This window comes from Somniosus microcephalus, chromosome 20, assembly GCF_052327205.1.
Source record: "Somniosus microcephalus isolate GS21.2 chromosome 20, FLI_Smic_1.0, whole genome shotgun sequence".
Lineage (NCBI taxonomy): Eukaryota > Metazoa > Chordata > Chondrichthyes > Squaliformes > Somniosidae > Somniosus > Somniosus microcephalus.
This window is the reverse complement of record NC_141006.1, coordinates 54,619,123-54,639,345: the sequence shown is the minus strand read 5'-3', so window position 1 is coordinate 54,639,345 and position 20,223 is coordinate 54,619,123. Positions and strand designations below refer to the sequence as shown.

General features: G+C 45.0%; 1 protein-coding gene across 1 annotated transcript in view; it reads left to right on the top strand.

Annotated features, from left to right (window-relative positions):
• Nucleotides 1–20,223, top strand: part of LOC147103276 (connector enhancer of kinase suppressor of ras 1-like) — a 99,035-nt gene that overhangs the window by 47,340 nt on the left and 31,472 nt on the right. Inside the window, exon 11 of the mRNA XM_085962739.1 lies at nt 13,033–13,220. Within this exon, the coding sequence (XP_085818865.1) occupies nt 13,033–13,220 (188 nt within the window). The remainder of the gene's footprint in view (nt 1–13,032; nt 13,221–20,223) is intronic.

Genomic DNA, 20,223 nt, shown 5'->3' with positions numbered 1-20,223 from the left:
ATAAAACAAAAAAGGTGACTCAACTGTGGCTAACAAGGGAAATTAGGGATAGCATAAGATCCAAGGAGAGGACATATAAATTGGCCAGAAAAAGCAATAAACCTGAGGATTGGGAGCAGTTTAGGATTCAACAAAGGAGGACAAAGGGATTCATTAAGAGGGAGGAAATAGAGTATGAGAGTAAGCTTTCAGGGAACATAAAAACTGCCTGTAAAAGCTTTTATAGATACGTGAAGAGAAAAAGATTGGTGAAGTCAAGCGTAGGTCCCTTGCAGTCAGAATCAGGGGAATTTATAATGGGGAACAAAGAAATGGCAGACCAATTAAATACATACTTTGGTTCTGTCTTCACAAAGGAGGACACAAATATCTTCCCAGAGATGTCGGGGAACATAGGGTCTAATGAGAGGGAGGAAGTGAAAGAAATCAGTATTTGTAGGGAAATGGTGTTAGGGAAATTGATGGGATTGAAGGCCGATAAATCGCCAGGGCCTGATAATCTACATCCTAGGGTACTTAAGGAAGTGGCCCTAGAAATAGTAGATGCATTGCTGGTCATCTTCCAAAATTCGATAGACTCTGGAACAGTACCCATGGATTGGAGGGTAGCTAATGTTACCCCACTATTCAAAAAAGGTGGTAGAGAGAAAACGGGGAATTATAGACTGGTAAGCCTGACATCAGTTGTGGGGAAAATGCTAGAGTCCATTATAAAAGATGTAATAGCAGAGCACTTGGAAAACAGTGACAGGATCGGACACAGTCAACATGGATTTACAAAAGGTAAATCGTGCTTGACTAATCTACTGGAATTTTTTGAGGATGTAACTGGTAAAATAGATAAGGGAGAATCAGTGGATGTGGTGTATTTGGACTTTCAGAAGGCTTTCGATAAGGTCCCGCATAAGAGATTAGCGTGTAAAGTTAAGGCACATGGGATTGGGGGCAAGGTATTGACTTGACTAGAGAACTGGTTGGCAGACAGAAAACAAAGAGTTGGAATAAACTGGTCTTTTTCCGAGTGGCAGGCAGTGACTAGTGGGGTACCACAGGGATCGGTGCTAGGACCCCAGCTATTCACAATATATATATAAATGATCTGGACGAGGGAACTAGATGTAATATCTCCAAGTTTGCAGACGACACAAAGCTGTGTGTGCTGTGAGGAGGATGCCGAGAAACTCCAGTATGATTTGGACAGGTTGGGTGATTGGGCAGAAGCCTGGCAGATGCAATATAACGTGGATAAATGCGAGGTTATCCACTTTGGTGTCAAAAACAGGAAGGCAGATTATTATCTGAATGGCAATAGATTGGGAGAAGGGGAAGTGCAACGAGACCTGGGTGTCCTTGTGCACCAGTCGCTGAAGGTAAGCATGCAGGTGCAGCAGGCGGTTAAGAAGTCAAATGGTATGTTGGCCTTCGTAGCGAGAGCATTCGAGTACAGGAACAAGGATGTCTTGCTGCAGTTGTACAGGGCCTTGGTGAGATCACATCTTGAGTATTGTGTGCAGTTTTGGTCGCCTTATCTGAGGAAGGATGTTCTTGCCATGGAGAGAGTGCAGCGAAGATTCACCAGGCTGATACCTGGGATGGCAGGAATGACGTATGAGGAGAGATTGGGTCGATTGGGCTTATACTCGCTGGAGTTTAGAAGAATGAGAGGGGATCTCATTGAAACTTATAAAATTCTAACAGGACTAGACAGACTAGATGCAGGAAGGATGTTCCTGATGGTCGGGGTGTCCAGAACCAGGGGTCACAGTCTAAGGATAAGGGGTAAGCCATTTAGGACAGAGATGAGGTATTTCTTCACCCAGAGAGTGGTGAACCTGTGGAATTCTCTACCACAGAAGGCAGTAGAGGCCAATTCATTAAATATATTCAAGAAGGAGTTGGATATATTTCTTAAGGCTAAAGGGATCAAGGGATATGGAGAGAAGGCAGGGACAGGGTACTGAATTTGGATGATCAGCCATGATCTCATTGAATGGCGGAGCAGGCTCGAGGGGCCGAATGGCCTACTCCTGCTCCTATCTTCTATGTTTCTATGTCTCTGTAACACGGGAGCCTACTGTCAACAAGGGCAGCCTTCAGTGTGCCAGTGCAGCCTTCGGTCGCCAGATAGTGTTTGAAGACCAGGACCTCAAACCCGGCACTAAGCTCATGGTCTACAGAGCAGCAGTGATACCTGCCCTGCTGAATGCCTCAGAGACATGGACCATGTACAGCAGGCACCTCAAAGCACTGGAGAGGTACCACCAACGCTGCCTCCACAAGATCCTGCAAATCCACTGGCAGGATAGGCGCACCAACGTCAGTGTTCTCGCTCAGGTCAACATCCCCAGCATCAAAGCTTTGACCACGCTCAACCAGCTCCGATGGACGGGTCACATTGTCCGCATGCCTGATCATGTAAAAAGACTGCTGAGTGCTTGGTTTGTTTGAGTATAAAACAATGATTTAATCAGCTGTTTCAAAACCATGAGATTTCTAGTTACATCACTAGTTCCTGGTTACAGAAACATCCTGAGCAAGCTGGGCCCACGCCCGAGTATTTATACTCCTTGGATGGCGCCACCAGCTGGCCGCCCAGTGTTACTTCATGAGTTATTTCTTCATGAATGATGAGATTCATGACATTCTTCCCGCCTGAAAGATTTGGGAAGTCTGACGACTTCATTCTAGTGGATTAGGCGGAACACGAATAGCCGCAGTCTTTTAGATCTTTGCTTGTGGCTGGAAGACACATCTCCTCGGACCATGTCTTGGTCCCTGGGTCGCTTGGTCCGTACCGGTAGATCGACGGGACCCGTGTCGCCTTGATCGACCTGCGGAAGAGTGGGGAGATCATGATTCCGGGTGCAGGTCCCCACAGGCACAGAGCTGGCATCATCTTGTTTGGTAGCCAGGGATTGACTGGCGTCCTGGCTTCGGGTGGCCATCCCATGGGAAGTGTTCGGCTCCCCGAGTTGATCCGGTGGAGTAGCCGGCAGATCCCTTGATGTCCCAGGTAGGGAGTCATCCTCAAAGGAGCGCAGAGCGTCGGCATCATTACCATGGGTTCCTCTACCGGTTGGGTCCGTGGGACCGGTTGGACAGGGAGCCAGATCTCAGAGTGAAACGGTGGACTCCCGGCCATCAGGGTACCGCACGTGCGCGTATGTGGGATTTACGTCTGTTAGTTCCACCTCGTCAACGTGGGGATCGTTTTTGGAAGATCGGACGAATCTTCGGAGCAGCACGGGGCCGGGAGCTGCCAACCATGACGGTAGGGACGTCCCATGAGTGGAGCGACACTGGAACCTGAAGAATTGGTGGACGTAGAAAGAAGAAACCTGATGGAATGCAACGCGTCAGGGTGCATTGTTTCCCACTGCTGGTCTGGTAGGTTGCGTGACCTCAGTGCAAGATGAACAGCGTTCCAAGTGATAACGTTGTATCTCTCAACCTGTCTGTTACCGATGCGATGATACGGTGTCGTTTCACTTGTGGCGATCCCCCGTTGGGAAAGATAACTTTTGAGTTCGCTTAACATGAACAAGGGACCCCGATCAGAGTGGATGAAATTGGCCGTACTGCAAAGGGAAAAGACTTGATCGAGGCATTTGATCACTGTGGAAGTAAGCATATTAGGACAGGGGAAAGCAAAGGGAAAGCATGAATATTCGTCCACCATAGTAAGTAAGTAGGTGTTTCGCGTTGAGGAAGGCAATGGCCCTTTAAAGTCAGTGCTGAGTCGCTACATAGCGTGTATGAGTGAGCCATCCGACGGACGGAAGAATTGCGGTTTTAATTCTGCACAAATTCTACAGGTGGAGCATGTTCTTTTCACATCTTCCGTAGAAAATGGGAGATTTTTAGATCGCACAAACTGCAACATACGGGTAACGCCAGGATGGCATAAGTCAGTATGAAGATCCTCGAGTCGAAGTTGACATGCAAGAGCAGAGTGCACGCGTGAGGGTATCCGGGGCTACATTCTCTTTGCCGGGTCGATACTGTATGGTGTAGCCAAAGGCGGCCAATTCCATCCTCCAGAGTTGTATTTTGTTATTCTTGATCTTAGTGCGTTTCCGGTTATCCAGCATAAAGGCCACGGAGCGCTGATCGGTTATAAGCGTGAAATGGCGACGAGTGAGTAAATGACTCCATTTACACACTGCTTCGATGATAGCCGTAGCTTCCTTCTTGACAGGAGGATAATGGAGCTTGCTACCCTGCAAAGTTCTGGGCAGAAATGCAATGGGTCGACCACTTTGATTCAAGGTAGTCGAGATTGCCACCTCCGATGCATCGCACTCGACCACGAAAGGAAGATTTTCATTGATGGAACGAAGCGTGGTTTTTTCCAGTTGTTGCTTGAGGAGGTTGCAAGCTGAAATAGCCATTGCCTCCAACAGAAATGACTTCGCGTGAAGCAGGGGCTGGATCTTGTCGGAGAAGTGGGGTATCCACTTCGCCTAATAGGCAAACATGCCGAGTGCCTGACGAAGAGAGCCGAGATTCGTAGGGGGAGGGAGCTCCTGAAGCGGACGAAGTCGCTCCGGATCCGGTTTGATGACACCGTTGCCCACCCAGTAGCCAAGGATGTTGACTGATGGGACAGATTTCACAGATTTGGACTCATTTAAGGTTAAGTTGCGACGACGGAGAACGTCAAAAAATTTCTGGAGGTTGGCATCATGCTCCTTCTGGTCATGACCAGCAATGGTGATATTATCCAGATATGGAAAAGTGTCTGTTAAGTTCTCCTGTTTGACTAGGCTATCCATTGCCCGTTGAAAGACGGCCACCCCATTGGTGACCCCAAATGGAAGGCGACAAAACTGATAAAGCCGACCATTGGTCTCAAATGCCGTATACTTTTTGTCAGAGTCCTTTAACGGTACTTGATGGTATGCGCTCTTTAAATCAAAGGTTGAAAATACCTTGTAGTTGGCATGGTTATTGACCATGTCATCGATGCGTGGTAGTGGGTAGGCATCCAGGTCAATATACTGGTTAATAGCTTCCGAGTAATCGATGCAAAGACGTTTTTTGTGTTGCTTCAGAGGATTTTTAACAACGACGACTTGAGCCTGCCAGGAAGATGAACATGGCTCAATGATACCGTCAGCTAGAAGGCGAGAGATTTCTGCCTCGATAAAGGATCAATCATCTTGGCTAAAACGTCGTGATTTAGTGACTATGGGCTTACATTGGGGGGAAAGATTGGAAAACAAGGGGAGCTCGTCGAGCGAAGCCACCGAAAGCGCACAAAACTGTACTTTGGAAATAGTAAGTTCCGGCTTTGACCCTCCAAACTCGAAAGTGAGTCTTTTGTGTTGTTTCTGGAAATCCTGTCCCAGGAGTACATCACTGCATAGGTTTTTGAGCACCCTGAGCCTGGTGGAGAAATAAGTGCGGCCATTGAGAATAAGGTCGACAAGACAAAAGCCGGAAGAGTTGGTGGTCAGTGTCGTTAGAGCCATTGCAATTTCCCTGTCCGAGGGGTAAATACGCAGTTTTAACTTACTGACAGCCCGCTCACTAATGAAGCTGTCAGAGCTGCACGAGTCGATTAATGCACTCAAAATGTGTCCATTTACCGAAACCTTCGTGGCTACATGGGACAGACTTTGGGGAAAAACAGCTGTGATGGGAGGAGGGGCAGTTTTACCCTTGACAGTTGTAACCTTAGTAGTGGTTCTTGGTGGAGGAGCAGTTTTATAGATTGCTGCTGTAACCTTAGTAGTGGCTCTTGGGGGAGGAGCAGTTTTATAGATAGTAGCTGCACAACTAACAGGGGCTCTCGACTGGTATACCTTAGAAAAGTGGCCTTTCTTACTAACAGAGGCTCTTGACTGGCATACCTTAGAAAAGTGACCTTTCTTACTGCAATGATTGCAGACTGCGTTACGAGCAGGACAAAGTTTCCTATAGTGGAAGGCACCTCCACAGAAGAAACACTTCCTTCCAGATTGCCAAGATGCTGCTAGGGCAGGGTCGTCATCAGTGAAGGCTTCTAGGGTAGGGTTGTCATCAGCCAGGTTGGAGCCATCATCAGCAAGGGCTTTCGCCCGAGGCCTGTCGAAGGAGTCACTAAAAGTGATAGCAGCAGCCTGTGCACGTGGTGAAAGATAGGTATCTGCATTCCTCTTTGCTAAGTCCAGAGAGCATGCCTGGTCATAGGCAGCCTGTAACTTGAGGGGTTTACTCTCCAACAGACGCTGACGCAATCCCATTAAGAAAGGAATCACTAATTAACTCCTCCTGGTATTGCTCAGCTGTGACAGCTTTAAGATTACAATCCTTGCTGAGCCTGCGAAGTTTCTGAAGGAATTCGTCAAGTGATTCCCCGGGTTGTTGTCGGGTTGTGGCCAGTAGATGCCGAGCAAAAATTTCGTTTGGGGACTTAACATATAGTCGCTGTAGTATTTGGATAGCGGCATCATAGTCTACACAGTCTTCAATACAGTCAAACATATGAGGGGATACATAATTGGCAAGCATTTGTAACTTATTAGGAACATTCTCACCACACTCCTCAAGGAAGTTGCTAAAGGTACGATACCAGTGTTTCCATACCTTAGCAGCTGTAAGTGAATTTGGGTCCAGGTCGAGACGGGTGGGTCTGAGTAGTTGCTCCATGATGGATCGATTGCTTCATCCGAGTTCCCTTCTACGGTTTGAGTCGTAGCCATCTGTTCCCAAGACCACTCAGAGCGTGGAGCAGAAACAGTTGATTAAATTGATGTAAAAAGACTACTGAGCGCTTGGTATAAAACAAGGCTTTAATCAACGGTTTCAAAACTATGAGACTTCTAGTTACATCACTAGTTCCTGGTTACAGAAACATCCTGAGCAAGCTGGGCCCACGCCCAAGTATTTATACTCCTTGGACGGTGCCACCAGCTGGCCGCCCAGTGAGTTATTTCTTCATGAATGATGAGATTCATGACACCCGATACGAGACTCCCAAAACAAGCGCTCTACTCGGAGCTCTGCCACGGCAAGAGAGCCCCAGGTGGGCAGTGGAAACGCTTCAAGGATACCCTCAAAACCTCCTTGAAAAAGTGTAACATCCCCACCGACACCTGGGAATCCCTGGCCCAAGATCGCACAAAGTGGAGGAGAAGTATCTGGGAAGGCGCCGAACACCTCAAGTCTCTTCGCCGGGAGCAAGCGGAAGCGAAGCGCAGGCAGCGCAAGGAGCGCACATCAACCCAAGCACCCCACCCACCCACCCCTTCAACCACTGTCTGCCCCACCTGTGACAGAGACTGTAGGTCCCGCATTGGACTCGTCAGTCACCTGCAAACTCATTTGTAATGTGGAAGCAAGTCATCCTCGGTTCCGAGGGACTGCCTAAGAAGAAGGGATTAGACTAGGTGGCTCATGTGAAGAAAAACAGCACCACTGATTTAATGGTCAAATGGCCTATTTCTGTGCTAGAAAGTTCAGATTCATCACTAAACCTGCTGTTCTTTGGGTTAGGCAGCCAGTAAGCCCCGCTCTTTGACCCCTGTTTAGATTATGGATAAAAATCAAGAATCCTTGCTCCTAAATGACTTGTCAAGTTTATCCAGTGAGACACTGAGCCACATTGACCGGGTAGGTCCCAGGCTCAATCCATAGTCAGTGCTGATTTACAGTCAGCAGTTAACGGGTGGCCTCATCATACCGGTTTAGGGATGGGAAAATCATCCAGGATTCCTGCTCCTGATGGTTATTCAGTGACCTCTCTGCTGGGGTATGTGTGTGTGTGTGCGAGGACGCAATCAGCTTGGCTGATGCTCCCTGTATTGACTAGCCTGACAATCCTCTTTGTCAAGGCGTAGACATGAATAATGGCCACTTGGGAGAGATGTTGGAGGGAATGTGAATGCAATGAATTAGCGCCTTCAGGAGAGATGGGGAAACGAGGGAGAAAAAGAGTTCTGATTAGCTGTAAACTGTTGTAAAACTCTTGACATTTTCCACAACTGAATGAAACTGGATTACAGCAACCTGTTCAGTTGTAGGATATTGGTTGAGTGGAGTCAGTGCTGTTCCCTCTCCTCTTGTTCCCCAGTAAAAGAAAGCAAAGGAATGCTATTGTGGAGCAAGGTAATCTCAGCTTCCAAGCAGCAAACAAAAAAGGCCCTATTAAAATAGTTTTTTCTCATCCTGTGGAGACAGACAAGCTTTACTTGCAACTATCCACAATGATTGAAATCAGCTGTGTGTGTGTGTGTATGTGTGAAGAATTGCAGGTGCAGATACACACCACATCCACGGTGCAGCATTTATGAGTGACCCTCAAGCAACACATTAACTGGCATTGTGTCTTTCAACAAAATGTAAGTGAGTAACAAGGTAGAGATCATTCAACACGTGGCTGCCTTTCAGAGCCAGTCCTTTGTTCTAGGTGCACTACTGCCAAGGTGAAGGCTCTCCTTCCAGTTCAATATTAGAAAGTACAGTTAGAGGCCTTTCAAACTAAGAAACAGCAAGGGGCAGAAAACATTGGTGGGAGTTGTTTATAGGCCCCCAAACAGTAGTTGTAATGTAGGGCAGAGTATAAATCAGGAAATTAGAAGCACATGTAACAAGGGCAATACAGTAATCATGGGGTACTTTAATCTACATATAGACTGGACAAACCAAATTTGTAGTAATAGTGTGGAGGACGAATTCATGGAATGTATACAAGATAGTTTTCTAGATCAGTATGTTGAGGAACCAACTAGGGAACAGGCTATGTTAGATCTAGTATTATGCAATGAGAAAGGGTTAATCAATAACCTTGCAGTAAAGGGGCTCTTAGGGAAGAGTGACCATAATATGATAGAATTTTATATTAAGTTTGAAAGTGATTTAGTTAAATCTGAAACTAGGGTCTTAAATCTAAACAAAGCAAACTACATAGATATGAGGGGTGAGTTGGCTAAGGTAGATAGGGAAACTACATTAAAAGTTATGATGGTAGACAAGTAATGGCTAGCATTTAAAGAATAAATACATAATTTACAACAAACATACGTTCCTTTAAGGCACAAAAACCCCACAGGAAACGTGGTCCAACCGTGGCTAACAAGAGAAGTTAAAGATAGTATTAGATCAAAGGAAGAGGCTTATAATGTTGCCAAAAAGAATAGTAAGCCTAAGGATTGGGAGGATTTTAGAATTCAGCAAAGGAGGACCAAGAAATTGATAAAGGGAAAATAGAATGAGAGTAAACTAGCGAGAGACATAAAACAGACTGTAAAAGCTTCTATAGGTATGTAAAAAGGAAAAGATTAACAAAAGTAAATGTGGGTCCCTTACAGGCTGAGACAGGAGAAATTATAATGGAATATGGAAATGGCAGAGAAATTAAACCAATACTTTGTGTCTGTCTTCAGGGAAGATGCAAAAAACCTCCCGGAAATAGAGGAGAACCAAGGATCTAGCGAGAATGAGGAACTGAAAGAATTAGTATTGGTAAAAAAAAAGTACAGGAGAAATTAATGGGACTGAAAGCCGATAAATCCCCTGGACCTGATGGCCTACATCCTAGGGTTTTGAAAGAGGTGGCTACAGAGATAGTGGATGCATTGGTTGTCATCTTCCAAAATTCCATTGATTATAGAACGGCTCTCGCAGATTGGAAGGTAGCAAATGTAACCCCACTATTTAAGAAAGGAGGGAGAGAGAAAACGGGGAACTACAGACCAGTTAGCCTGACATCAGTAGTGGGGAGAATGCTAAAATCTATTATTAAGGACGTGGTAACAGGGCACTTAGATAATAATAATAGGATTGGGCAGAGTCGATACGGATTTATGAAAGGGAAATAGTGTTTGACAAATCTATTAGAGTTTTTTGAGGTTGTAACTAGCAGGATAGATAAGGGGGAACCAGTGGATGTGGTGTATTTGGATTTTCAGAAGGCATTCGATAAGGTGCCACACAAGGTGGCTGTTCATGGTTCCAACACCATCATCAAGTTTGCGGATGATACCACGGTAGTAGGCCAGATCACCAACAACGATGAGTCAGCCTACAGGGAGGAGGTCCAGCATCTCGTGAAGTGGTGCGCCGATAACAACCTGGCCCTTAACATCAAGAAAACCAAAGAAATCATTGTGGACTTCAGGAAGTCTAAAGACGGAAGTCACACCCCCATCCACATCAATGGGGCTGTGGTGGAAAGGGTGGACAGCTTTAAGTTCCTCGGAGTCCACATCACGGAAGACCTCTCCTGGTCCCTCAATACCTCCTCTCTGGTGAAGAAGGCCCAGCAGCGCCTATATTTCCTAAGGAGGCTGAAGGGATGTAACCTGTCACCCCTGATCCTCTCTAACTTTTACCGCTGCACAATAGAGAGCATCCTGACGAACTGTATCACAGTATGGTATGGCAGCTGTAGCTACTATGACCGGAAAGCCCTGCAGCGGGTAGTCAAAACTGCCCAACGCATTACCGGCACCCGGCTACCGACCATAGAGCACATATACCAGAAACGCTGTTTACGGAGGTCACGGTCCATCATCAAAGACCCTACCCACCCCAGCCACAGTCTGTTCACCCTCCTGCCATCTGGGAGACGCTACAGATGCATTCGCACCCGTACGACCAGATTTAGGAACAGCTTCTTTCCCAGGGCTGTCATCCTACTGAACTCCACAAATAAACTCTAAAGCCTGCACATCTGCCAATGCACTTTATTATGGTTATGTTTATGTTAATGTATTACAAGCCAAATGTATGTTGAATGTCTTAATCTAAATGTACACTCTCGGGAGCCGCAAGCCTACATTTCGTTGTACTGCACTTGTGCACTAACAATGACAATAACGTTGATTATGATTATGATTAAGAGGTTATTAAACAAAATTATCATGGGATTGGGGGTAATATATTAGCATGGATTGAGGATTGGTTAACAGTCAGAAAATAGAGAGTAGGAATAAACGGGTCATTCAGATTGGCAGGCTGAAACTAGTGGGGCACTGCAAGGATCAGTGTTTGGGCTTCAACTATTTACAATCTACATCAATGATTTGGATGAGGGACCAAATGTAATATATCCAAGTTTGCTGATGATACAAAGCTAGGTGGGAATGTAAGTTGAGAGGAGGATGCAAGGAGGCTTCCAGGGAATAAAAACAGGCTAAGTGAGTGGGCAAGAACATGGCAAATTGAATATAATGTGGAGAAATGTGAAGGTATCCATTTTGGTAGGAAAAATAGAAAAGCAAAGTATTTTTTAAATGGTCAGAGATTGGGAAATGTTGGTGTTCAGAGGGACCTGGGTGTCCTTGTACACAAATCACTTAAAGTTAACATGCAGTTACAGCAAGCAATTAGGAAAGCAAATGGCATGTTAGCCTTTATTACAAGAGGATTTGAGTATAGGAGTAAAGACGTCTTACTGCAATTATATAGGGCCCTGATGAGACCACACCTGGAGTATTGTGTACAGTTTTGGACTCCTTACTTAAGGAAGGATATACTGTGATTTTCTGTGATTTTTATACTTGCCATAGAGGGAGTGCAACGAAGGTTCACCAGACTGGTTCCTGGGATGGGGGATTGTCCTACGAGGACAGATTGAGTAGACGAGGCCTATATTCTCTAGAGTTTAGAAAAATGAGACGTGATCTCATTGAAACATACAGAATTCTTACAGGGCTTGACAAGGTAGATGCAGGGAGGATGTTTCCCCTGGCTGGGGAGTCTAGAACCAGGGGTCACAGTCTCAGAATAAGGGGTCGGCCATTTAGGACTGAGATGAGGAGAAATTTCTTCACTCAGAGGATAGTGAATCTTTGGAATTCTCTACCCCAGAGGGCTATGGAGGCTCAGTCATTGAGTATATTCAAGACAGAAATCGGTAGATTTTTGAATATTAAGGGAATCAAAGGATATGAGGATAGTGCAGGAAAGTGGAGGTGAGGTAGAAGATCAGCCATGATCTTATTGAATGGCGGAGCAGGCTCGAAGGGCCTACTCCTGCTCCTATTTCTTATGTTCTTAAACACCGAAGATTTTCTTTACAGCACTGTTTTTCATCATTTTGTTGCATGATTTCACATGCAGTATTGCAACTTTCCTTTTTTTATTAATTCATAGGATGTGGGCATCGCTGGCATCCAGCATTTAGTGCCCATCCATAATTGCCCTTGAGAAGGTGGTGGTGAGCTGCTTTCTTGAACCGCTGCAGTCTGTGTGGTGAAGGTGCTCTCACAGTGCTGTTAAGTAGGGAGTTCCAGGATTTTGACCTGGTGACAATGAAGGAATGGCGATATATTTCCAAGTCAGGATGGCGTGTAACTTGGAGGGGAACTTGCAGGTGGTGGTGTTCCCATGCACCTGCTGCCCTTGACCTTCTAGGTGGTAGAGAATACAGGTTTGGGAGGTGCTGCCGAAGATGCCTTGGCGAGTTGCTGCAGTGCGTCTTGTAGATGGTACACACTGCAGTCACGGTGATGGAGGGAGTGAACATTTAAGGTGGTGGATGGGGTGCCAATCAAACGAGCTGCATTGTCCTGGGTGGTGTCGAGCTTCTTGACTGCTGTTGGAGTTGCACTCATCCAGGCAAATGGAGAGTATTCCATCACACTCTTGACATGTGCCTTGTAGATGGCAGAAAGTCTTTGGGGAGTCAGGATGTGAGTCACTTGGTGCAGAATACCCAGCCTCTGACCTGCTCTTATAGCCACAGTATTTATGTGGCTGGTCCAGTTAAGTTTCTGGTCAGTGGTGACCCCCCAGGATGTTGTGGTGGGGGATTCAGCAATGGTAATCCCATTGAATGTCACGGGGAGGTGGCTAGACTCACTCTCGATGATGGTTATTGCCTGGCACTTGTGTAACACAAATGTTACTTGCCACTTACCAGCCCAAGCCAGAATGTTGTCCGGGTCTTGCTACGGCACCAAAAAAAATTAGAGGGAACATTGCTGCTAAGCCGTTCTTATTTATTTATTGTTCCTCAAAAGACTGCAGAGAATAAGGTCACAAATAATTCTCCTAAATTAAAACCAGAAGCGGCAAAGACGGTTTCCTCTTTTTTTCTTTCAGGCATTCTCAGAGAGAGAAGTTGGGGCTCCAACAGGCCACACAACTCGAATCTAACACCTCTGAATCCAGTGTAGACTGTGAGGAAAAAGATCAGTCAGTGCAATCTGACTCTGACTCCGAAACTGGGCCCATGTGTGATGGTGGAGAAGGGGATCAGGTGCAGCCAGTACAACAGTCCAACACTGAGGGTGAGGAGAAACTCTGGTATATCTACACAGATGTGCACACACACGCACAGTGAGTGAAGGAAATTTCCAACTTGTACAGTGACCAGCTCGTCGTATGTGCTCCATTCTGCTTTGCTCACCAGCATGGTTTAAAATTAGATTCTGAATTGCAGTGCATTTGTTGGCCCAGTAACTGCTGGTAAGTGGAAAAGTGACTAGGTAAGCCTTCAGGAACGCTGGGACTCGGTTGGCTGTGGCAGTCTTGTATACAACCAGTGCTACTGATTATTTAGTTCACTGAATAGGTTGTAGTTTGGATCTCTTTGGGTGGGTGGGGTCTTACAGTTGGAGGACAACACTCTTATTAAAAAGGCTTATTTTTGGTGATAAACCCATTTTCAGCTGTATTAATAAAATTGCACCAGGTTGCCACTGTTAAATAATCAAGGAATACTTTTTAAAAAAAGAAACAAGTTCTATTGTGCTGCCTGATTGCGCTGGTTCATGGAAGATTTTACGTTTGCGATTATGCAAATTAATTTAATCAGAAACTTGAACTGTAACCTAACCAGCGTAATTTCCCGATTGCACCCAAAGCGGGAACTCTACCCCAATGTTATTATTTTTATATGTTAATATGGTAGCTGTCTGTTTAAACCCATCCATTGTGCACATGGAGTTCACCAGTCAGCTAGAGTCTTGTACTTTAAATCTTCTATCAAGTCTTTCCTGATACAGTATTGCAAGCTTCAGTTATAGGATACATTAAAATGTCAACAGTGCTGTGTGGTTGTTTCAGTATGTAGACAAGGGTTCCTTTTTCAATTTGACAATTCAAAATCCAGGATGTCTTGTTAACTCTTTTTCAGCATATTAATAAGACAATTCTTTTTGAATCAGAATTAGTTTGGAAATCCTATAACATAAGAACATAAGAAATAGGAGCAGAAGTAGGCCATTTGGCCCTTTGAGCCTGCTCCGTCATTCAATAAGATCATGGCTGATCTTCTACCTCCACTTTCCTGCACTATCCCCATATCCCTTGATTCCCTTAATATTCAAAAATCTATCGATCTCTGTCTTGAATATACTCAACGACTGAGCCTCCACAGCCCTCTGGGGTAGAGAATTCCAAAGATTCACCACCCTCTGAGTGAAGAAATTTCTCCTCATCTCAGTCTAAATGGCCAACCTCTTATTGAGATTGTGACCCCTGGTTCTAGACTCCCCAGCCAGGGGAAACATCCTCCCTGCATCTACCCTGTCAAGCCCTGTAAGAATTTTGTATGTTTCAATGAGATCAATTCTCATTCTTCTAAACTCTAGAGAATATAGGCCTAGTCTACCAATCTCTCCTCATAGGACAATCCCCCCATCCCAGGAACCAATCTGATGAACTTTCGTTGCACTCCCTCTATGGCAAGTATATCCTTCCATAGTAAAGAGACCAAAACTGTACACAATACTCCAGGTGTGGTCTCACCAGGGCCCTATATAATTGCAGTAAGACGTCTTTACTCTTATACTTAAATCCTCTTGTAATAAAGGCCAACATACCATTTGCTTTCCTAATTGCTTGCTGTACCTGCATGTTAACTTTCAGTGATTCTTGTACAAGGACACCCAGGTCCCTCTGAACACCAACATTTCCCAATCTCTGACCATTTAAAAAATACTCTGCTTTTCTATTTTTCCTACCAAAGTGGATAACTTCACATTTCTCCACATTATATTCCATTTGCCATGTTCTTGCCCACTCACTTAGCCTGTCTATATCCCCTTGAAACCTCCTTGCATCCTCCTCACAACTTACATTCCCACCCAGCTTTGTATCATCAGCAAACTTGGATATATTACATTTGGTCCCTCATCCAAATCATTGATGTAGATTGTGAATAGCTGAGGCCCAAGCACTGATCCTTGCGGTACCCCACTAGTTACAGCCTGCCATCCCGAAAATGACCCGTTTATTCCTACTCTCTGTTTTCTGTCTGTTAACTAATCCTTAATCCATGCTAGTATATTACCCCCAATCCCATGAGCCCTAATTTTGTTTAATAACCTCTTGTGTGGCACCTTATCGAATGCCTTCTGAAAATCCAAATATACCACATCCACTGGTTCCCCCTTATCTATTCTGCTAGTTACAACCGCAAAAAACTCTTAACAGATTTGTTAAACTCTATGAGCAAGGCAAATCTCAAGAAGCAGCCAGTGGCAATTTGAAATTCCTGGAAGAAAAGAGAAACACATTGTCTATTTAATTCGTTTATCAAAGATTAGATTAGTTTTTAGTGTTGAGGGAGTAATTGTTTAACTTCAGCACCTGGGCGGTAACCTAGCGGAACGGATCACCCACCCTTTGTGGAGAACCCACCTGATTTTTGTTCATTGATCAAGGAGGCTGTTCCGTCCTAGATCGTGTTGAGCTTCTTGAGTGTTGTTGCAGCTGCACCCATCCAGGCGAATGGTGAGTATTCCATCACACTTCTGACTTGAGCCTTGTAGATGGTGAAAAGGCTTTGAGGGATCATGTGGTGAGTCACTTATTACACGTCAGAGTGTTCCCAGCCTCTGCCTTGCTCCTGTAGCCACGTTGTTGATATGGCTGGTCCAATGAAGTTCTGGTCAATGGTGAACCCCCAGGATACTCGGCAGTTTGGTGCCGTTCAATGTCAAGGGAAGGTGGTTGGGCCTTTTGTTGGGGATATTCATTGCCTGGTACTTGTGTGTTGCAAATGGATGTTATTCAGATTCTGCTGTAGGCTGGCATAGGCTGCTTCATTATCAGAGGAGTTATCAATGAAACTGAATACTGTAGAATCGTCAGTGAACAGCCCCAGTCCTGACTTTCTGATGGAAGGAAAGCCATCAATGAAGCAGTTGAAGATAGGTGGGCCAAAGACACTTATAAAATCATAAAATAATACAGCACAGAAGGAGGCAATTTCACTCATTGTGCCTGTGCTGGCTCTTTGAAAGAGCTGTCCAATTACTGATGCCTGGGCTGGCAGGAATAACGTATGAGGAGAGATTGGGTCGATTGGGCTTATATTCGCTGGAGTTTAGAAGAATGAGAGGGGATCTCATTGAAACTAATAACATTTTAACAGGACTAGACAGACTAGATGCAGGAAGGATGTTCCCGTTGGCGGGGGAGTCCAGAACCAGGGGTCACAGTCTAAAGATAAGGGGTAAGCCATTTAGGACAGAGATGAGGAGGAGTTTCTTCACCCAGAGAGTGGTAAACCTGTGGAATTCTCTACCACAAAAGGCAGTTGAGGCCAATTCATTAAATATATTCAAGAAGGAGTTAGATATATTTCTTGAGGCTAAAGGGATCAAGGGATATGGGGAGAAAGCAGGGACAGGGTACTGAATTTCATTGATCAGCCATGATCTCATTAAATGGCGGAGCAGGCTCAAGGGGCCGAATGGCCTACTCCTGCTCCTATCTTCTATGTTACTCCCACTCCCCTGCTCTCCCCTGGTAAATCTCTTCTGCACCCTCTTGACATCCTTTCTAAAGTGTGTTGTCCAGAATTGGACAAAATAATCTAGCTGAAGTCTAACTGGTAATTTATAAAGGTTTACCATAACTTCCTTGTTTTTGTACTCTATGCCTCTATTTATAAAGCCAAGGATCACGTATGCTTTTTTTAACAGCTTTATTAACTTGTCCTTGCCACCTTCAAAGATTTGTGTATGTGAACCCCCAGGTCTCTGTTCCTGCACCCCCTTTAAAATTTTACCATTTAGTTTATATTGGCACTCCTCATTCGTCCTTCCAAAATACATTAGTTCACACCTCTTTTCCTTAAATTTCATCTGGCATGTGTCTGCCCATTTCATTCAGTTCTTCCCTGAGGAAATCCTGTTGCGTTGCTCTGGCTCGCAATGATTGGCCTTCGACAAGCACAACCATCTTACTTTGTGTCAGGTATGACTCCAATCACTTGGGAGGATTTCCCCTTAAATCTTAACGGCCTCAGTTTTGCCAAGACTCCTTGGTGCCATACTTGAGCGAATGCTGCCTTGATGTCGAGAGCAGCTAATCGCACTCGTCCTCAGGCATTCATCATCTTACGCAGCGAGTGCAAGAGATGAGATTCTGGGAAGCATTTTAACCTAGTCTGTCTGGCGGGGAACTTACTGTATTGGATCAGTTGCCAGATTTGCACCCTGCCCGATTTTACGTTAACTGTATTGTCTGGGAAAAACACTGGGCAGCAGATACGACCCTGTGGACAGGAGACTTCAAAGCTTCAAATGTCCAATGAGCTTGGTTGGTAGTGCTGTTGCCTCTGAATGAAGATTCTATACATAAGCACAAAGAACTAGATTTTCTGCTTATTTATTATCCTGTTTTCTAGACTGACCGTGCAGTGCAGTGCAGTACTGAAGGACTGCAACATTGTTAGGAGTGGAATCCTTCAGATGAGATGTAAAACCATGCTGGTTCAGGTGGATGCCAAAAATCTTATGTCACTATTTGAAATACAGGGAATTCTCCCAGTCTCCTGGGCAATATTGTTCCCTCAACCAACACCACCAAAACAGATTAACCTGGTCATCCATCTCACTGCTGTTTGTGGGACTTTCTGTGCAAAATTCCAGCTGTGTTTAGTTACTTAACGAGAGCACAATTTAATTCACTAGGTGAGGAATTTGCACTGTTTCTAAGAAATGAAGGCACTATCTAAATAGAAATTATTTCTCTCTTCCTTCGTCCACTTCCTTCCTTAGAAGCTGAGAGAGATTAAGGAACTGGGCCTTTATCTACTGTGCTTTTGTACATCAGCCATTCCTCCTCCACGCTCCTCCCCCTCAGTAACACCAGATCCCAGCCCTCTCCCCTCCCCCAGTGCTGCCAGAACCCAGACTGCTCGATCTGCTCCCAAACCCCAGCCACGGGTCACCCGCTCCTTTCTCATGCCCCCACAACATTTTCCTATTCCATCCTGCACACCAAAATCCTGCACACCAAAACCCTGCAGGCAACAGCTCAATTCCCAAGTTACTCTCTCACCATTGCATGTTGCATCAGCTCCTGGACAGAATGTTTACTTACACCCAATCCCAGTTCCCAACTCCAACCCAGTACAAGTTTGCTTATATATCTTGCGACAGATCCTAGATTTCAACCGCAGTAAGATATAGAAACTAAGTACATCAGTAAAGGAATATATGTGAGATGCAGATATACAGGAGAGAACACAAAGGAGTAACAGATAGAATGAGACAAACCGAGTAATAGAGACAGCACAATGCAAAAACTGAGAGCCATACGGAGAGAGAAACAGTGGAACACAAACAGAAAGACAGAGAAAGGAACACAAGGGGCTAGAAATTCGGTATAACCCTGTTTGGGGTGTTAACTTTTGAAAAGTAGAAAAAGTAGCGCCAGGCGCTAATGATTCTCTCCTGCCGGGAAATTCAGCTTTAGTGCTCCAAGAGGGAAGTGGAGTGCTAAATCAAGCCCTAACCACTTCTCTTAAGGCACTAAAGTCCGAGAGCAGGGCGGTAGCGGCAGAGCGCTGAACAATTTGGAGCGCATTGTTAACGGCATCAGAGGCTGCTTCCCTCGCTTAAAGGGAAGGGCCAATGATGGTGCACAACCTACTTGTCGGCAGTTTTGCATTGCAAGGCGACCTGCGCCACTGCCATTACAGCCCCAAACACACTCACAAAGTGGAGGGCTTGGATATCTTGTAGCAATGAAACATCAAAAACTTTGCGCAGGCACCAGACTGGTGCAAATAATAAAGATTGGCCTACCTGAAAACCATTCCCTTTAATTAGCGCTCCCCAAGCGGCCAGCTGAGTTGACAACACCTCCTCTTCCTGTCATTGTTCATGCCCGGCGATACAGCAGGGGGTGGGAGGCAGTTTCACATCCGGGGTGATAACGGGGCGCTGTGCACTTTATGATGTCATGAATCTGCGAGGCACTAGAGGCTCAGGCGATAAGAGTTGGCGCCAGCACTGAAGTTCGCGGGCGTCGCTGCATTTTCCGCGCCCGGTCGCTAACCCATTAGCGCCCCCCGCCCCCGGCGCTAACCAACTGAATTTCTCCCCCAAAGAATTAGAATGGGAAAGAAGCAGTGAAACAGTTACAGGAAGAGAGACTCAATTTTGAGTGATGCCATGGGAGGGTGACTAATGTTGTACAACACATCATGCTTACTGGGCATAACATTCAGTATATAATATAACAAATGTGTTCTGTACATTATCATATATTTTGTGCTATTGGACATAATTTTCTGTATATTACAACACAGCACACTACTGAATAAAATGCTTATTAATTATCTAACACATTGCACGTTAATAAGTGTAATGCTCCTATATAATATTGTGGATGTAATGCATCGTGGCCTTGGCACTGCACCATGGGATACGAGTATTGTTTGTTAACCTAGCAGAAAGAGGAATTTCAGATGAATGCGTTAAGCATTTACACATTAGTATCCCATGGCAGGATTCAGAGCACATGTTATTGGATGTAACACTCCAGTGTATATATTACACAGTAATAACACAATGGCCCAGAAATTTGGGTCGGGGGCTTCCCGCGGGTGCAAGCCCCTGACCTGCACTTACCTAGCGCGCCGGCCGTTGAGCTGTGGGCCCGCGTGGGATTCCGATCCTGGACCTCCTCCAACTGCCGGCGCGCAATGCTTGCGTATCCCAGGAGCGGTTAGTTCGATGCGTCCCCTGGGATCACATGGGCCATGGCGAGCCAATGGTAGCAGGGAAATGCCCATTCATAAAATTGACAAGCTGTCAAAACTATAAATACTATAAGCCCCAAAACATCACTAAAACTTCAAATAAATTTAAAAAATACATCACATTTTTAAAATAACTATAAATTACATAAAATAACTTTTAAACAATAATTTAAATTTTTGAAAAAATTAATTACATTTTCTAACGGGGCTAAAAATAAACTTACCTTTCTTTAAAGTATTTAAAAATAATAAACCTGTGGAAACAATGTATTAATTTTAATTAATTC